The 12,449-nt window shown below is 40.3% G+C and overlaps 1 protein-coding gene across 4 annotated transcripts in view; it reads left to right on the forward strand.

Moving 5' to 3' along the window:
• BMAL1 (basic helix-loop-helix ARNT like 1) overlaps nt 1-12,449 on the forward strand; it is a 56,007-nt gene that overhangs the window by 19,471 nt on the left and 24,087 nt on the right. For all 4 annotated transcript variants that reach the window (XM_082059586.1, XM_082059585.1, XM_082059588.1 and 1 more), the window contains exons 2-3: nt 9,625-9,749; nt 10,464-10,611. In XM_082059586.1, coding sequence (XP_081915712.1) covers nt 10,472-10,611 — 140 coding nt within the window. In that variant the 5' untranslated portion in view covers nt 9,625-9,749; nt 10,464-10,471. The remainder of the gene's footprint in view (nt 1-9,624; nt 9,750-10,463; nt 10,612-12,449) is intronic.

Raw genomic sequence — 12,449 nt, forward strand, 5'->3', positions numbered from 1 at the left:
TTCCAGTTTGTCCAAGAGAGAAGGCAACATAAAAAGTATTTAGTGCTGTGGCAGAAGCAGCCAAGACAATGTCCCTTATGCGTTCAGTATATGGTATGATGACACATCTAACTTCACTTTTAATGTCCTGCTGAAGGACTTCTTTTAATTGTCATTTTGGTTTCACAGTCACTTGAAACAGGTGAAAGTACGAGGTGAGGCAGGAAGAAGCTGTGCTGCAGTCCTGCTTGCCTTGTCCCGGGGCAGTCCTGGGCACTGCTGTTGGCTGGGCAGCTGAACAGGTAGTTTTTGGCCATAGCAATTCTGCTTATCATGCATGGTATCAATATTAGTGCTGGCCCAGGTGGTGCTGGGAACTTGCCCTACTTGTCAGTCTTCACTAGTGCTGCAGTTCCTAACTGCTTTCTGTGAATCTGTCTCAAGAGTGGAGTATCAGATAATGCCACAGTATGAGCTGTCATCATTCTGCAATGCCTTTCTCAGTGCTAGCAGCAGATCGCTCATTTAAAAAACAGGATTTCAGGGATGGGGGAGGTTATTATTTCTGAAGCATTGAACAAGACTGAAAATGGCATGTGTATCTTTTTTGGCGGTTGTGTCTTTGCATATTTTACAGAAAACATACAAGTGCTATATTTGTTGCAGTGTCTCAGTTTTCACTAGTTTGATTTTGATTTAACTGGCAAATAGAGTGACTTCAGGAAACCAAACTGCTGAGCTTATTTATATTGGTGTTTATTGTTGCTCCACATATATCAAAGGGGCTCCAGGTGCAGAGACAAGTAGCTGAGGCTATTTGCATGAGTTTGTGTGGGGAGGGGTTATGTTCTTAAAAGTGGAAGTTTGTGAATAATTCTAAGTTGTAAATGTATCCATTTCCACGCATAAACTTTGTTAACACATACAGTAGCTATGCCATAATTGTTTGTTCTTCTGCAGCCTTTATTTTTTTTGCAGACTACCTACTCATATACTTAACAAAAGGCTGTGATGCCAAAACCAGCGGTATAGTGGGAGAACAAAAATGAAGTTGAGCCTCTCAGAGAGTACTCAGTGAATCTGAAGGAAGAAATATTGATGTTCATATGGATGTGATGCATATGTGTTTGACAGCTGATTTTCTGTAAAGTCAGGTCCAAAAGAGCTTTTAAGAAACCAGTGGGGAAAAATGAAAGTGTCAGGGGTATGTGTGCTAGGAGCAGCAGTAGAGAGGCAGCGAGGAGTGCCCTAGCTTGGTTCCACCCAGGCTGAGAATATTGGCTTTTCCCAAGGATCCAAGGGGAACCAACAGCCTGTCGAGTTTTCTTTGCCAGGTCGTCAGGGCGCTTGGAGCAGGGGTGGCTGCTTCAGCCAGAGATGGAACTGAGCAGGACCAGAGGGAGTGTTCAAAATATGGGAATGAAAATATAAATACAACCACCTGTGTCTACACTCCTTTTTGTGCTGTTTTTGCCCTTTTGTTTCTGTGCGTTGTTCCCCGAAGATATAAACTCTTCAGTTGTAGGGTTTTTTTGTTAATAGATCTCTGAATGAAAGGTCTCACACATACCAAGTGCATTTGTGCTTCTCGTAGTAATAATGCAACTGGGAAACAATGAACTGTATGCAGTATGTCTAACTATATTTGAACCAGGTGATTCAACCCGAAGTAGAATGCAGGAAACTGGGTTTGTCACCTTAATAAATGCACTTCAGACACTAAAAGAAGTGTGTAGTGGTTTAGCCTATTAAACTGAAAAATGGCTAACATCCCTGAATGGATAACATTTAAAAGTCAAGTGAGGAAATGTTACTTGGGTAGTATTAGTCATGCCAGAGCTTGAATGTATTGTCTAGTTTGATGCCTACAATGCTCCAGTATGAGGAGGGGAGAAGAAAATTAAAACCTGACAAAAGCACGGAAAGATTTGGTGATTGGAAGCTAGAGTAATGAATGGAGTACTAAAATAGTGCTTGGCCAGTGAGAAGAGTGGATTGAGTTATAGCTTGTTCTCACTTCAAATCTTTAAATCAAGACATCCTATTACAAGTTAAATTAAAGCACAAGCAGGAGTCCTAAGCTTGAGGAAGAAATCCTAGAATGGGTTCCAGTGAAGTCAGACTGGATGAGTATTGAGTGGGGTCTGACATACAGCTTTTATCTTTACAGTAGATGAGAAAGTGGTTTGCTAGACTGGAATTTCATATGGATACCTTTTAGAAGGCATATTTCTTAGAACTTCTTGTGAGTGGATTTTGCTTTCTTGCCATTGAAAGACAACTTTGGGGATTATGAACTGCAAGAAGAATATTTGCAAAATTGTTGAGGTTACAGGGGCTTCACTTAGCTACAGTAAGGAAATTAAACTTGCCCAGAGCATATAATGGGCATAACAATACTTATAATGAACATTTAGGCTTTGGGACATGTATTTGTAAACTTGAAATTAGAATATGTGTATTTAACTGTATGAAACTTAGCTTGTTAATTGAAGGGTGAAGATATCCTTAAAACCTGTATCTAAAGCATATGTCTGCTATAAACTAGTGCACATATTTAAGAGTCGGATTAAATCTTGAAACAAAAGCTGCATCTTTTGGACTGCAAGTGCAAAACGTTGGCATCCCCAGCTGCGAGTTAAAGATGCACTGGTTTGTAAAGTGCCACTGTTTGTGTAAACATGGGGAGTGAGTTAAGTAGCTCACCTACTTGTCATTTCCTGTGCTTCTCCTGCCCTGGAAATGTCAGTCCAGGTTGTGTACAGTCCTCTTAAGGAGAAATTTTTGATTTTCTAAAAATCTTTGCTTTGAAGTTGACTCTACGGTGCAGCACAAGATAAGACGTCTTACTTTGTTGACAGATCAGAAGCAATGTGTACAACTTGGGAGACTTCACAGAACCAATTGAGAAGGTTGTTGTTGTTTTGTGGTTTGTTGGGGTTTTTATTGAAGGTTTCCTCATCAAAGCACACTGGAAGTACAGAAACTACTGAAGAACTCAGCAATAACTTTGATTAGGTTTTTACTTACAGCACATCAGTGCTCAGTTATTGATTTACCCATATGGTAGGGTGGATTTCCCTCTGTCAGCCCTCCCAAAATCCCTTGGATGGCTTAGGGTCAATAAACAAGGTTGTGAAACAGTGCGTCCTTCACACATTGGAGGCTGGACCTGGCTTGGAAGCTTAGTTTGAGAACTAGAACTAAGTTCATATTTCAGTGACTGAGGGAGTAGGTGTTTTGTTTTGTTTGTAACCGTGGGTCTGTCATGACTAACAGAATAATGAATTTTAGTGTTAAATGAGTAGAATGAGATGTCTGGCCCAAAGAACTTAAAGTTTCCGTTGTATATTAATTTTAAGTCCTCTCCCCGCAATGTTAAAAATATGGTACTTTATTCCTTCCCACACATGCACAGAGTCTTCTGAAGGATGCGAATAAATGAATATTAAATACTGCAGCTTAACATAGACTTTGTGAACTTACTTTACCAGCATTTAACATTGGTGGGCCCTGTTTTTAAATGTAAAATGTAATTATTTTGTTCTAGAACTTACACTACAGAAATTCTGAGATGCTGCGCTGAACAAAATGTATGTAGCATTGTCTTTAAGTTGGTTTGGTGGTTTTGTTTTGGTCTGTTTTTTGGTAAATAATTAGAACACTTACGGTATTGAGCTCCGTCCTTTTTCTACAAGCAGCTGTTTTCTCCGGATAACCAATTTTTATTCCATTTCAGTTGTATCCTTTTCCACTGAAATCAAAATGGATGTTTTTGATCAGCAGGACCTGATGAAATAAGGCATCCAAAGGCATGAAGGAGTGTCCCAATTGATAGTGGATTTTGTGTTGATAGTTATACCTGGGTGTAATTCTTTGTGTAATTTTTCTTACTCTTTGTAGGAGATCTGCTGTCATCTTACAGATTTAGTATGACAGCTATACTTTCGTGTAAAAGCCTCCTTAAAATATCCATTTTTTAAATATTTGAGATGAAATCTGAAAATGAATTCCAAGAATACCTGTGGGAATACCGGTGTGTCGGTAAAATGTCATAAGGCACCCAGTAAAAGGTTTGCATGGCTCTGAGGCAGAATTGGCTGGTTCCTGCTCTAGGTAGAGACATCTGAAGTGGTTACTCTCATTCTGGCCGCTGTGGCAGAGCTCAGGAGGTGAGCGTGGATGTAGTTCTGCTCAGTATCTGCTGATGTGAGGACTAGTACTTGTTGCTTCCAGAAGCCTGTAGAGAGGCTATAGCTTGCTTCATGTGTAGGTAACAGTGGTGTTTGGTGGGTGTGCTGCAGAAATCTCTTGAAATCTGATCTCTCGAGAAAGGCACGTCCATTTGGTTTCCCTGCGGAAGCAGTTTCTGGAAACCTAAGGCGTACACGTATCGGAGGTTTGGTTATTGAAGCAGGCCCAGTTCTTTTGGGAAAAGCAGCATCTTAGCACTGATTTGCAAAAGTGTGCATCACCACCTTTTCACAAGGCCTTGATTAGTTCCCTTGTGATGTTTCCTTTTGATGGCTGCCCAAAGTGAAATATCCGAATGGACCAGCATAAGCTTACTTCAAAGAACAGGAGCTCTAAGAGTCTAATAATGGCTGACGAGGAGCTTATACTAGATCAGGCTTTCAGTAATGATTGCAAACTAGCAGGCTTTGTTGGACATGAGCTAGGATTTTGAGGAGTTCTTAAATCTGTTCTGTTTTGAGAACCAGCCTCTTTTGCTTTCATGCTGTCTGAAACTTTGTACTTACAGATAATACAAAACAGAGAGGTGTGACTGATAAACCATGTGGGTGTGCTACTAATCAGAGGGATCACAACAAGCCAGAGAAAAGGGTCGACGAGAACCTTATGAAGTTCAACAAAGGGAAATGCCAAGTTCTGCACCTGGAGAGGAAAATCCCATGCCCCAGTACAGACTAGGGGCTGACCAGTGGGAAACAGCTTGGGCGTCCATGAGCCAGCTACGGCGTCCGTGCAGCAAAGAAAGCAACAGCCTCCCGGGTTGCCCTGGGAATGGTGTTGCCAGCAGGCCCAGGGAAGTGATCTTTCCTCTTTACTGAGCACTGGTGAGACACTTCTGCGTTCCTGGGTCCAGTTCTGAGCCCCCCAGTGCAAGAGAAAGTTATTTTAGTTACCATTTATTCTTAGTTTTGGAGCAACAGAGAAGTCTCTTGTTAAAATAGCTGGAGGTAAAAGTTGTAAGTGCTTCCCCTTTTAAGCAAGGAGAGATGGGATTTAATGCCTCTCTTGAACTGGAAGTCTTAAGTGTTTTATGAACAAGACAAAATTCAGAATGTTGTCCTGTGGCTCTATTACCACTGTGACAGTCTGGGAAACTCCAGTGAGGTGATGCCAGATGTGACTCATCCTGTCTTTTCTCAGAGACACTAGTGCTGAGCAGACTTGTTTTCAGGAGGGGAGTGCACATGGACAGTATATCGATCCATTGAGAAACTGCCTTTACATTAACTTCCTAGAGCCGAAAGATGTTCTTTGTGCCTGTGGAGTTTTTCTTCTGTTTATTGGAGACTTTTTTTCCCCGAAGTCAAGATGATTCATCCTGTAGCTTTGTGACTGGTTTAAATTCATAGGATGCTTCCCTCCAGCCTACTACTTTTTCCTTGGGAAAGATGGGGAGCAGCTATTTGAACAGTAAGCTGCCTGAGCAGCCGGCTGTGCTGCTGCCTTTTGCGAGGCAGGGATGCCTGTGTTGAGGGTCTGAGTTCCAGAATTGAGACGTGGATTGCAGGCTGCTGGGGCTGGAGAACACGCCGGTGAGTCAGTTGTAAAAGGATGAGCTCGACATGGAAACCCTGTAAAATCACTTCTTTGCTCCAGAGGGTTATGGTGTGAGATGCATCTGCATGTGAGAGGAAGCCATGGGACTTTTCATCTTCTGGGAGCACAGGCTGTTCTTGCAAATAATATTAGGGAGTTCAGGGCACACAAATGTGTCATTAAAACACAACAGTATCAATATATTGGGCAAATATGAAGTATTGTGACACCTACTCCTTAAAGATTGAAGGAAGAGGAAAATACCACTGCTTTAGTTCAAATATGTTCCTTTGATTCCTACCGAGTATTTAACAATAAAGATTCTGATGTAGAAACTGCTTGTAACTGCCGATGTGCACCTTGAAACGCCCCCAGGGCCACTTGCTGTCCTTGTGCTGCCGAGCAGGGCTCTCCTGCCATCAGGGAGTGCGTGCGCATCTGGAGCATCCATCCATCTCCACGCCTCTTGGAGACATACAGAGAGTGAAGATGAATAATCCTCTTCTGTTTCTTCCTAGTTCATACTGTGCCAGTTAACTTCTGAGACGGAGTACTGCTGTGAAGGGAAGGAGATAATTTCCTTTCTGGAGCTGTTTTTGGTTCAGTCATTACGCATAGGGACAATGAGTATCTTTTCAATTACTTCTTAAGGAAGCCACACCACAGTGTTCCTGTCATTGCGAAATAGTGGTTTTGAGATGTGATTCATAAAGTTATGAATTGCGTTTCTTTTAGAATAAATACATATGTATGTTGGAGACAGTTGACTCTTGCCTAGGGGTAACTGAAACTGGTGGTGCTTGTATAAAGAGGTCTTGACTCCCAGATGGGTGCTTGGCAGATGTAGTTGACCTACTTTAGCTCTGACCTTGATTTGCTCAGAGGTGTTTATGTACTCGTGATCAGCTTTGCTGCATGATTAAACTAGTCACGTGTCATCTATTTTTTTTAAGGGATGAACAGTAAGGTTTGTTTTTACTGTCTCATTAGCCTTGTTAAAACGGATTGGAGAAAGACTGAATGCAAGGGAGGGGAATCCTCAAGGAAGTAGTCCCAAAGGGGCCCTGGAGAGAGGCTGTCATGCAATACAGTGACAAAATATCATTTGATTCTCAGCCACAGGAGAATTTAATCAGGAAGTGAACTACATGGCATTTTTTCAAGTAGGTCCTTGGAGTACTTTGGCAACAGGCTGGGCGGCGCAAATGAAAGATTTGAACTTTGTTTGTTTATATATGGGTGACTTTTGTGCTCCTTCTCGTAGAGGATTTTTTTAGCCATTGAACAATTAGCTGCTGGAGTCTGAAAAGATACTAAAATAGTCATTTTTTTCAGAATTTTAAGGAAGGCTTGCAACAAAACATTTCTCTGAACTGTTCACTATTTGTTACAGTGCGGCATGCTGACTTTTGCTCTGATCATTGAGTTGACATTTTCTTAACTTTAAACCTCATTTCAAGAGACATGTATGATTCTTAAGTCCTCTAATGCTAAAATATAGGACTGTGGTTGTTGGAGCTGGGGTGGGCATTTGGGACATGGTAGAGAAAGGGCTGACTTGAAAAGAACTTGAGAATTTGTGTTTTATATAACTTTGTTCTGCTTAAATGGTCAAGAGGCTTAAAAAATAGCACAGTTGAATGGATACTTGATTTCAAGAATTTTTCTATAAAACTGCATGGGAGTTTTTGTTTTGAGATGAACAAGAAAGCTTTCTATTATTATTATTTACATTAGAGCACACCAGTGACTTGTGCAGTATTCTGATTCTTAAGCTAAAATGCTGACTGTTGCAGGCATTCTTAAAGGAAAAGGACTGTGTTGAACTTACAAATACTTCTTTTTTTTCCTCAATTTTTCTTTTTTAATTCCAGCTCATCCCAGCTTTCTGTCCAAGGTCATTGTAAGTGGTCCTTGAAATTATATTAAGCAGTAAAATATGAGTTCAACAAGTACACTCACATATAGAGCTGTTCAGGAATTTTTGAAAGTTAATTGTGAGTGATTGGGCCAGAAAATTGAGAAACTACTTGTTTCTAATGCATACATGATATAGTGCTTGGGTTTTATATTAGGTGCCAAGACTGAATCATGGATGCACAGTAAGTGAACATGGTAAAAAAGTGGCATCATAGGTAGTGGCATGTGACAGTACTTTTAACACTGGATTCATAGGGCTTAGCCGCAGGTCACACTAAGTTTAGCTGTAACTGACTCCTGCACATCAGCTGAGGTTGAAGACAGTGGTTTTGCACCTGAACCAAGCACAGAGAAATGGTCAGCGACTGCGGTTTAACTGGTGGCTTGTAAATGACGCTGTAGTAATCTCATAAACCACAGTAACATAATTAAGTTTGTAGTTGTTGGACAACTTTGAGTAAGAGACACAAAGCGGACAACTAGGAGAAGGCTGATCAGGAAGAAAGTAAGGCCTGGTCTACAAGTAACTGTATTAGTGTGAATGGAAGCCTTGCAAAATGAACTGCATCTATGAATTCAATGGCAATTTAGAACTGGACTTAAATTTGTACTGATTTAGCCTTTCTCAGTGACCTTGTGGTGTCAGCTGGCCTCTTCACTTGCCTGTACCAGTATGTCCACACATTCGCAAATGCTGGATTCCTTTTTTATTTCTGAGAAAGGACCACAGAGAAGTTGTCAGGTGGGATGGATGATGAGCCCTCAGCAGCAGTTTGGAAGCTCTGCTTCTACAACAATGATCCTCTGGTGACAGGTTGGTGGTATTAAGGCAAGGACTTGCCTGACCTTAGGTTTAAGAGCTGTCATCCTGGCTATTATTACCGTAACAGGAGCAGCGATTTAAATAATTTAAACTTTTGAAATAAATTCTGAATTTGCTGTTCTGGCAGAGCTGAAGATAATTATTCTGTTGACTTTGGATTTTGTGAGGTTTCTGTTGGCTTATAACTCTTAATATGTCTATGTACGTGGTCCAGTAGAATTGGTTATAATGTGGTTGTGTTGGCAGAGTACTGGCGGTTTGACTTGCAAACTTCTGAGAGTGTCATGGGAACTTGCTGATGTGTGTAATTGGGAAGTTCTGCTGTTGTTGCAGCTTGGAGAGTCAGTCACAGTGTTCACAGATGCATTTACCAGAAAACAGTGTATCCAAAAGACTCTGAAAGTTTTTTGCAATAGGCAGACCTGGAACAGTTTTAAGTCTTGCATAGTAAGTTTTGCTGAAAAACTTGTTTTGTGACAGGACTCTGGAAGGGAGGGACATCTACCTGCAGACCAGCCACTAACTTTACACTGTAGTTGGGAGACACAGTTGAGGACTGGAGTTATGATATGGGGTGTGGATTTTATTTAAAACTTGAAGCCTGCAGAATAGAACTATGTTTGGCCTCCTTTCCTTTGCAAAGGCCAACTGGGTGTTAAAAGGGAAAATAAAATGGTAAGCCAAGCCCAAACTGTCTCAGCGCTATGGCCACCTTAAAAGTGAGGCGGGATGAGGAGTGAAGGGCTAAGTCTGTGTTTTGCACTGTGACAGCAGTTTGACTCATTCTAGTAGCATCTTGACAACAAATGTGTTCAGATCTCATCATTGTGAGCAGAGCAGTTTTATGCAAAAACCAAAGAATGACAGGCAGGGCCAAAGGGAAGTGATGCTGAAGAGATTCCTTCTGTTCCAAAGCTTGGTCCATTGAAGGTGCACATACCAACATAGGACCCTTTTGATGATGGATAAAGCTGCTACACTTTATAAGAAAATTAAAATGTGATACTTGAATAGAAAACATCTATTTGCTGTTGTAAATGTCTGAAGTAATTGTTCTAAACAAATTTATTTTGAAAGTATTTTTAAAGCTTGCTGATTTTCTTCCCATTCAGGTTTTTGAAAGTACTCGACTAACAGAATATGAGGCATGGAAGAGTTTTAAGGTGATCCAGCTGCTTCAGGCGGAGCATCATCATCTTTCCCCAGGTGGATCTAGGCTTCCAAGAAAGGCTTTCAGGTAAAAACTGCTCTGTTTCTCAGTTGGTGCCATTTAGTAATAAATAAACTCTTCACAGGGTTTCTTCCAGCAGTATAATTATTTGCAATCCAAAGGATTAAAATTTGTATGTTTTAGATGAAAAAGCTAATTGGATTTGTTTGGACATTTAACTAGTCTTCTTAGACCATCATTGGGTTATTAGAATTTTATTTGTGGGGTGTACTATGGTGGAGATGTTTATTTAACCTGTGTTTCTATGGAAATCTTCTGAATTCGGTTCCATGAAATGCAGTGGAATGAGAACTCTTAAAGCTTATGAACTTTGATAAAATGATCTTCAGATGGAGAGACACAATAAAACCAGTGTTCCCAGTCAGGGGACAGACAAAACTTATCCAAGCAATTGGCTCGACAGTTACCATAAGAGTAAATGTGGTTTGGTTAAAGATCACACTAACAATTCTTTAAAAACAATTGTGTTAAGGAATGTATTTTGAGGATGGTCATGGTTTGTATGAAATATTCAGTACACCTGTATCTGGAAAAGGAAAAAATTGCCTATTATCTGTTTTATACTAAAAGAAAATAATAGAATTTTGAGTTTTTAAGAGTACTAAGATTTGGGATTTTTTGGGGCTAAAAATTTGTAAGTTTCTGCTTCTATTGCTTCTATTAATGCAGGGGGGGTTTGATGATGTTGGGATTTTTTTGTTTTGTTTTCATCAAAATTAGACAATCCAATGGCAGACCAAAGGATGGACATATCTTCTACAATTAGTGACTTTATGTCACCAGACCCAGCTGACCTGATCTCCAGTTCCCTGAGCACTTCAGGAATGGATTGTAATAGGAAAAGAAAGGGAAGCTCTACTGATTATCAGTAAGTTGGATTTCTCTTGGTTTAACATTGCTAAATAGAGGTTGTAGCACAACAATACAGTGGGGGAGATGATAGAAATATTTTTAGTGTTTTTTAAGCGGCCTTTTCTTGACAACCTGTTGTAAACATTTTAATAAAGAAAAAAGCTACTGTGCACTAAGAGCAAAGTTCATTATTCAGTAGGAAAAGAAAAGCATTCATCTTGCTGCAGCTTGCATTGAGAGCTATCAAATGGGGTAAGGCTGAGCAAAGAAACTTTTGGCTGATGAGGGGGAAAAATTGAATACTGATTAAATGTGCAGTGTGAAGGTTGATTATATTGGCCAGTTACATAGGAAACAGAATGTCTGGCTGGGGGAGGGAAGATAATAAATTTATTAAAAAGCAGAAGCAAAACTGGGAATAGTTCCTTTTCTTCACCTATTTTTTGCCATTTTAGTCACTTCCTATCAGTGTGCTGCCAACCTTTGCCTCATGAAGCTTTTTTGGTCTCCCAGTTGAGTATGAATCTGAGTAGTCTCTGGTTTGCAGCAGTAGACCTGCCTTTCATTTAATTAACTAATTCAGTATTGTGTTGGTCCTTGACTGTTGGCTATTGTTCCTGACAAAAGAAAACTTGGTTTCTTCTGAATAAGTGGTAGAATGTGATTTTTGTTTCAAGAAAGCTGCTTCTCTTCAAGGGGAGCTTGCTAGGGACAGTGCTCAAAAGCACTATCCAAGTCATAGATTCTGTCTTGCATTTGAAATAGAATGAAGTCACGGCAACTCTGCTTTAGAGTAGTGAGGACTGTAGTAGTTTACCCAATTTTCCAAATGTGTGATGTGTTCTGCATTAGGTACACCAAGACCAACCCACTTACTCCAAGTCTCTATGCAAACCCCATATGTATTGTAACTTTACAGAGTCTAGCTGCAGGGTAACTTGTGAATGGGTCGCATCCATTATTAATACAACCGCGTAGCCCCTTTTTATGTAACTTAGCACAAATTTTATCATTGCGGGCCTTTGGATCGTTGGCAGTTCTTTTTACAGGCAGGGCTAGAATTTTTCATCCATGCTGAGCATGACAATTAAGAATTAGGTTACCTGTGCATAGGACTTCTTTTTAGAAGAACTTATGTGCAAAACTTTACATACTGTTTAAAGACCACAAATCTACTGCATCCATACTCTCTCTATTATGCGTTTAGTCTTCCTGAAAAGTATGTGACTCCCTCTAGTTGAACTGACTATTACAAAATTCAGTGAACAGTCTCAATCTTATCAACTTCCTCTTCTCTAGAAAGGATTTCTCCATCTTTATTCTTCTGGGTAGGAAGCATTGCTCAAGTCCTCTTTTCCAAAAGACAGCTTGCTCTTGTAAGTTGTAATTCTGCCCTTTAGGCGTTTTATTAAATATATGAAAACACGATTCCCTTGAATCCTAAGTAAAATAAGTTTACAACGGCTGTCATCATACCACAGTTCATGTTGTATTGCAAAGGAAATGGTGACTAGTAAATATTCGTATTTTAAAATAGAACTTAAAGTAGACTTCCTTGATTCCTCCTTCTATATGCAGGAAATGTTCAGAAATGCTACTGTTCAGCTTTTGCTGCCTCTTAACAGTTTATTTTTTCCATAAGTTCCCTGGGTGTCCAGTTTTATGCTTCATTCACCAGTGAAGTCAGGGAGTAAGGAAGGAAGAACCTGGCTGGTTTAGGGTGGTTCTTGGTTCACCTCTCCAGTACAGGCGGGGGTATCCATCAGCTGGGATTTCAGCTCTCCACAGCAGCTGCTTCTCAATTCTTTTTCCTGCCACTCCTCCAGGAAAATTCCTGTCCAACCTGTTGCTGTC

Source organism: Streptopelia decaocto, assembly GCF_964273445.1.
Source record: "Streptopelia decaocto genome assembly, chromosome: 7".
NCBI lineage: Eukaryota > Metazoa > Chordata > Aves > Columbiformes > Columbidae > Streptopelia > Streptopelia decaocto.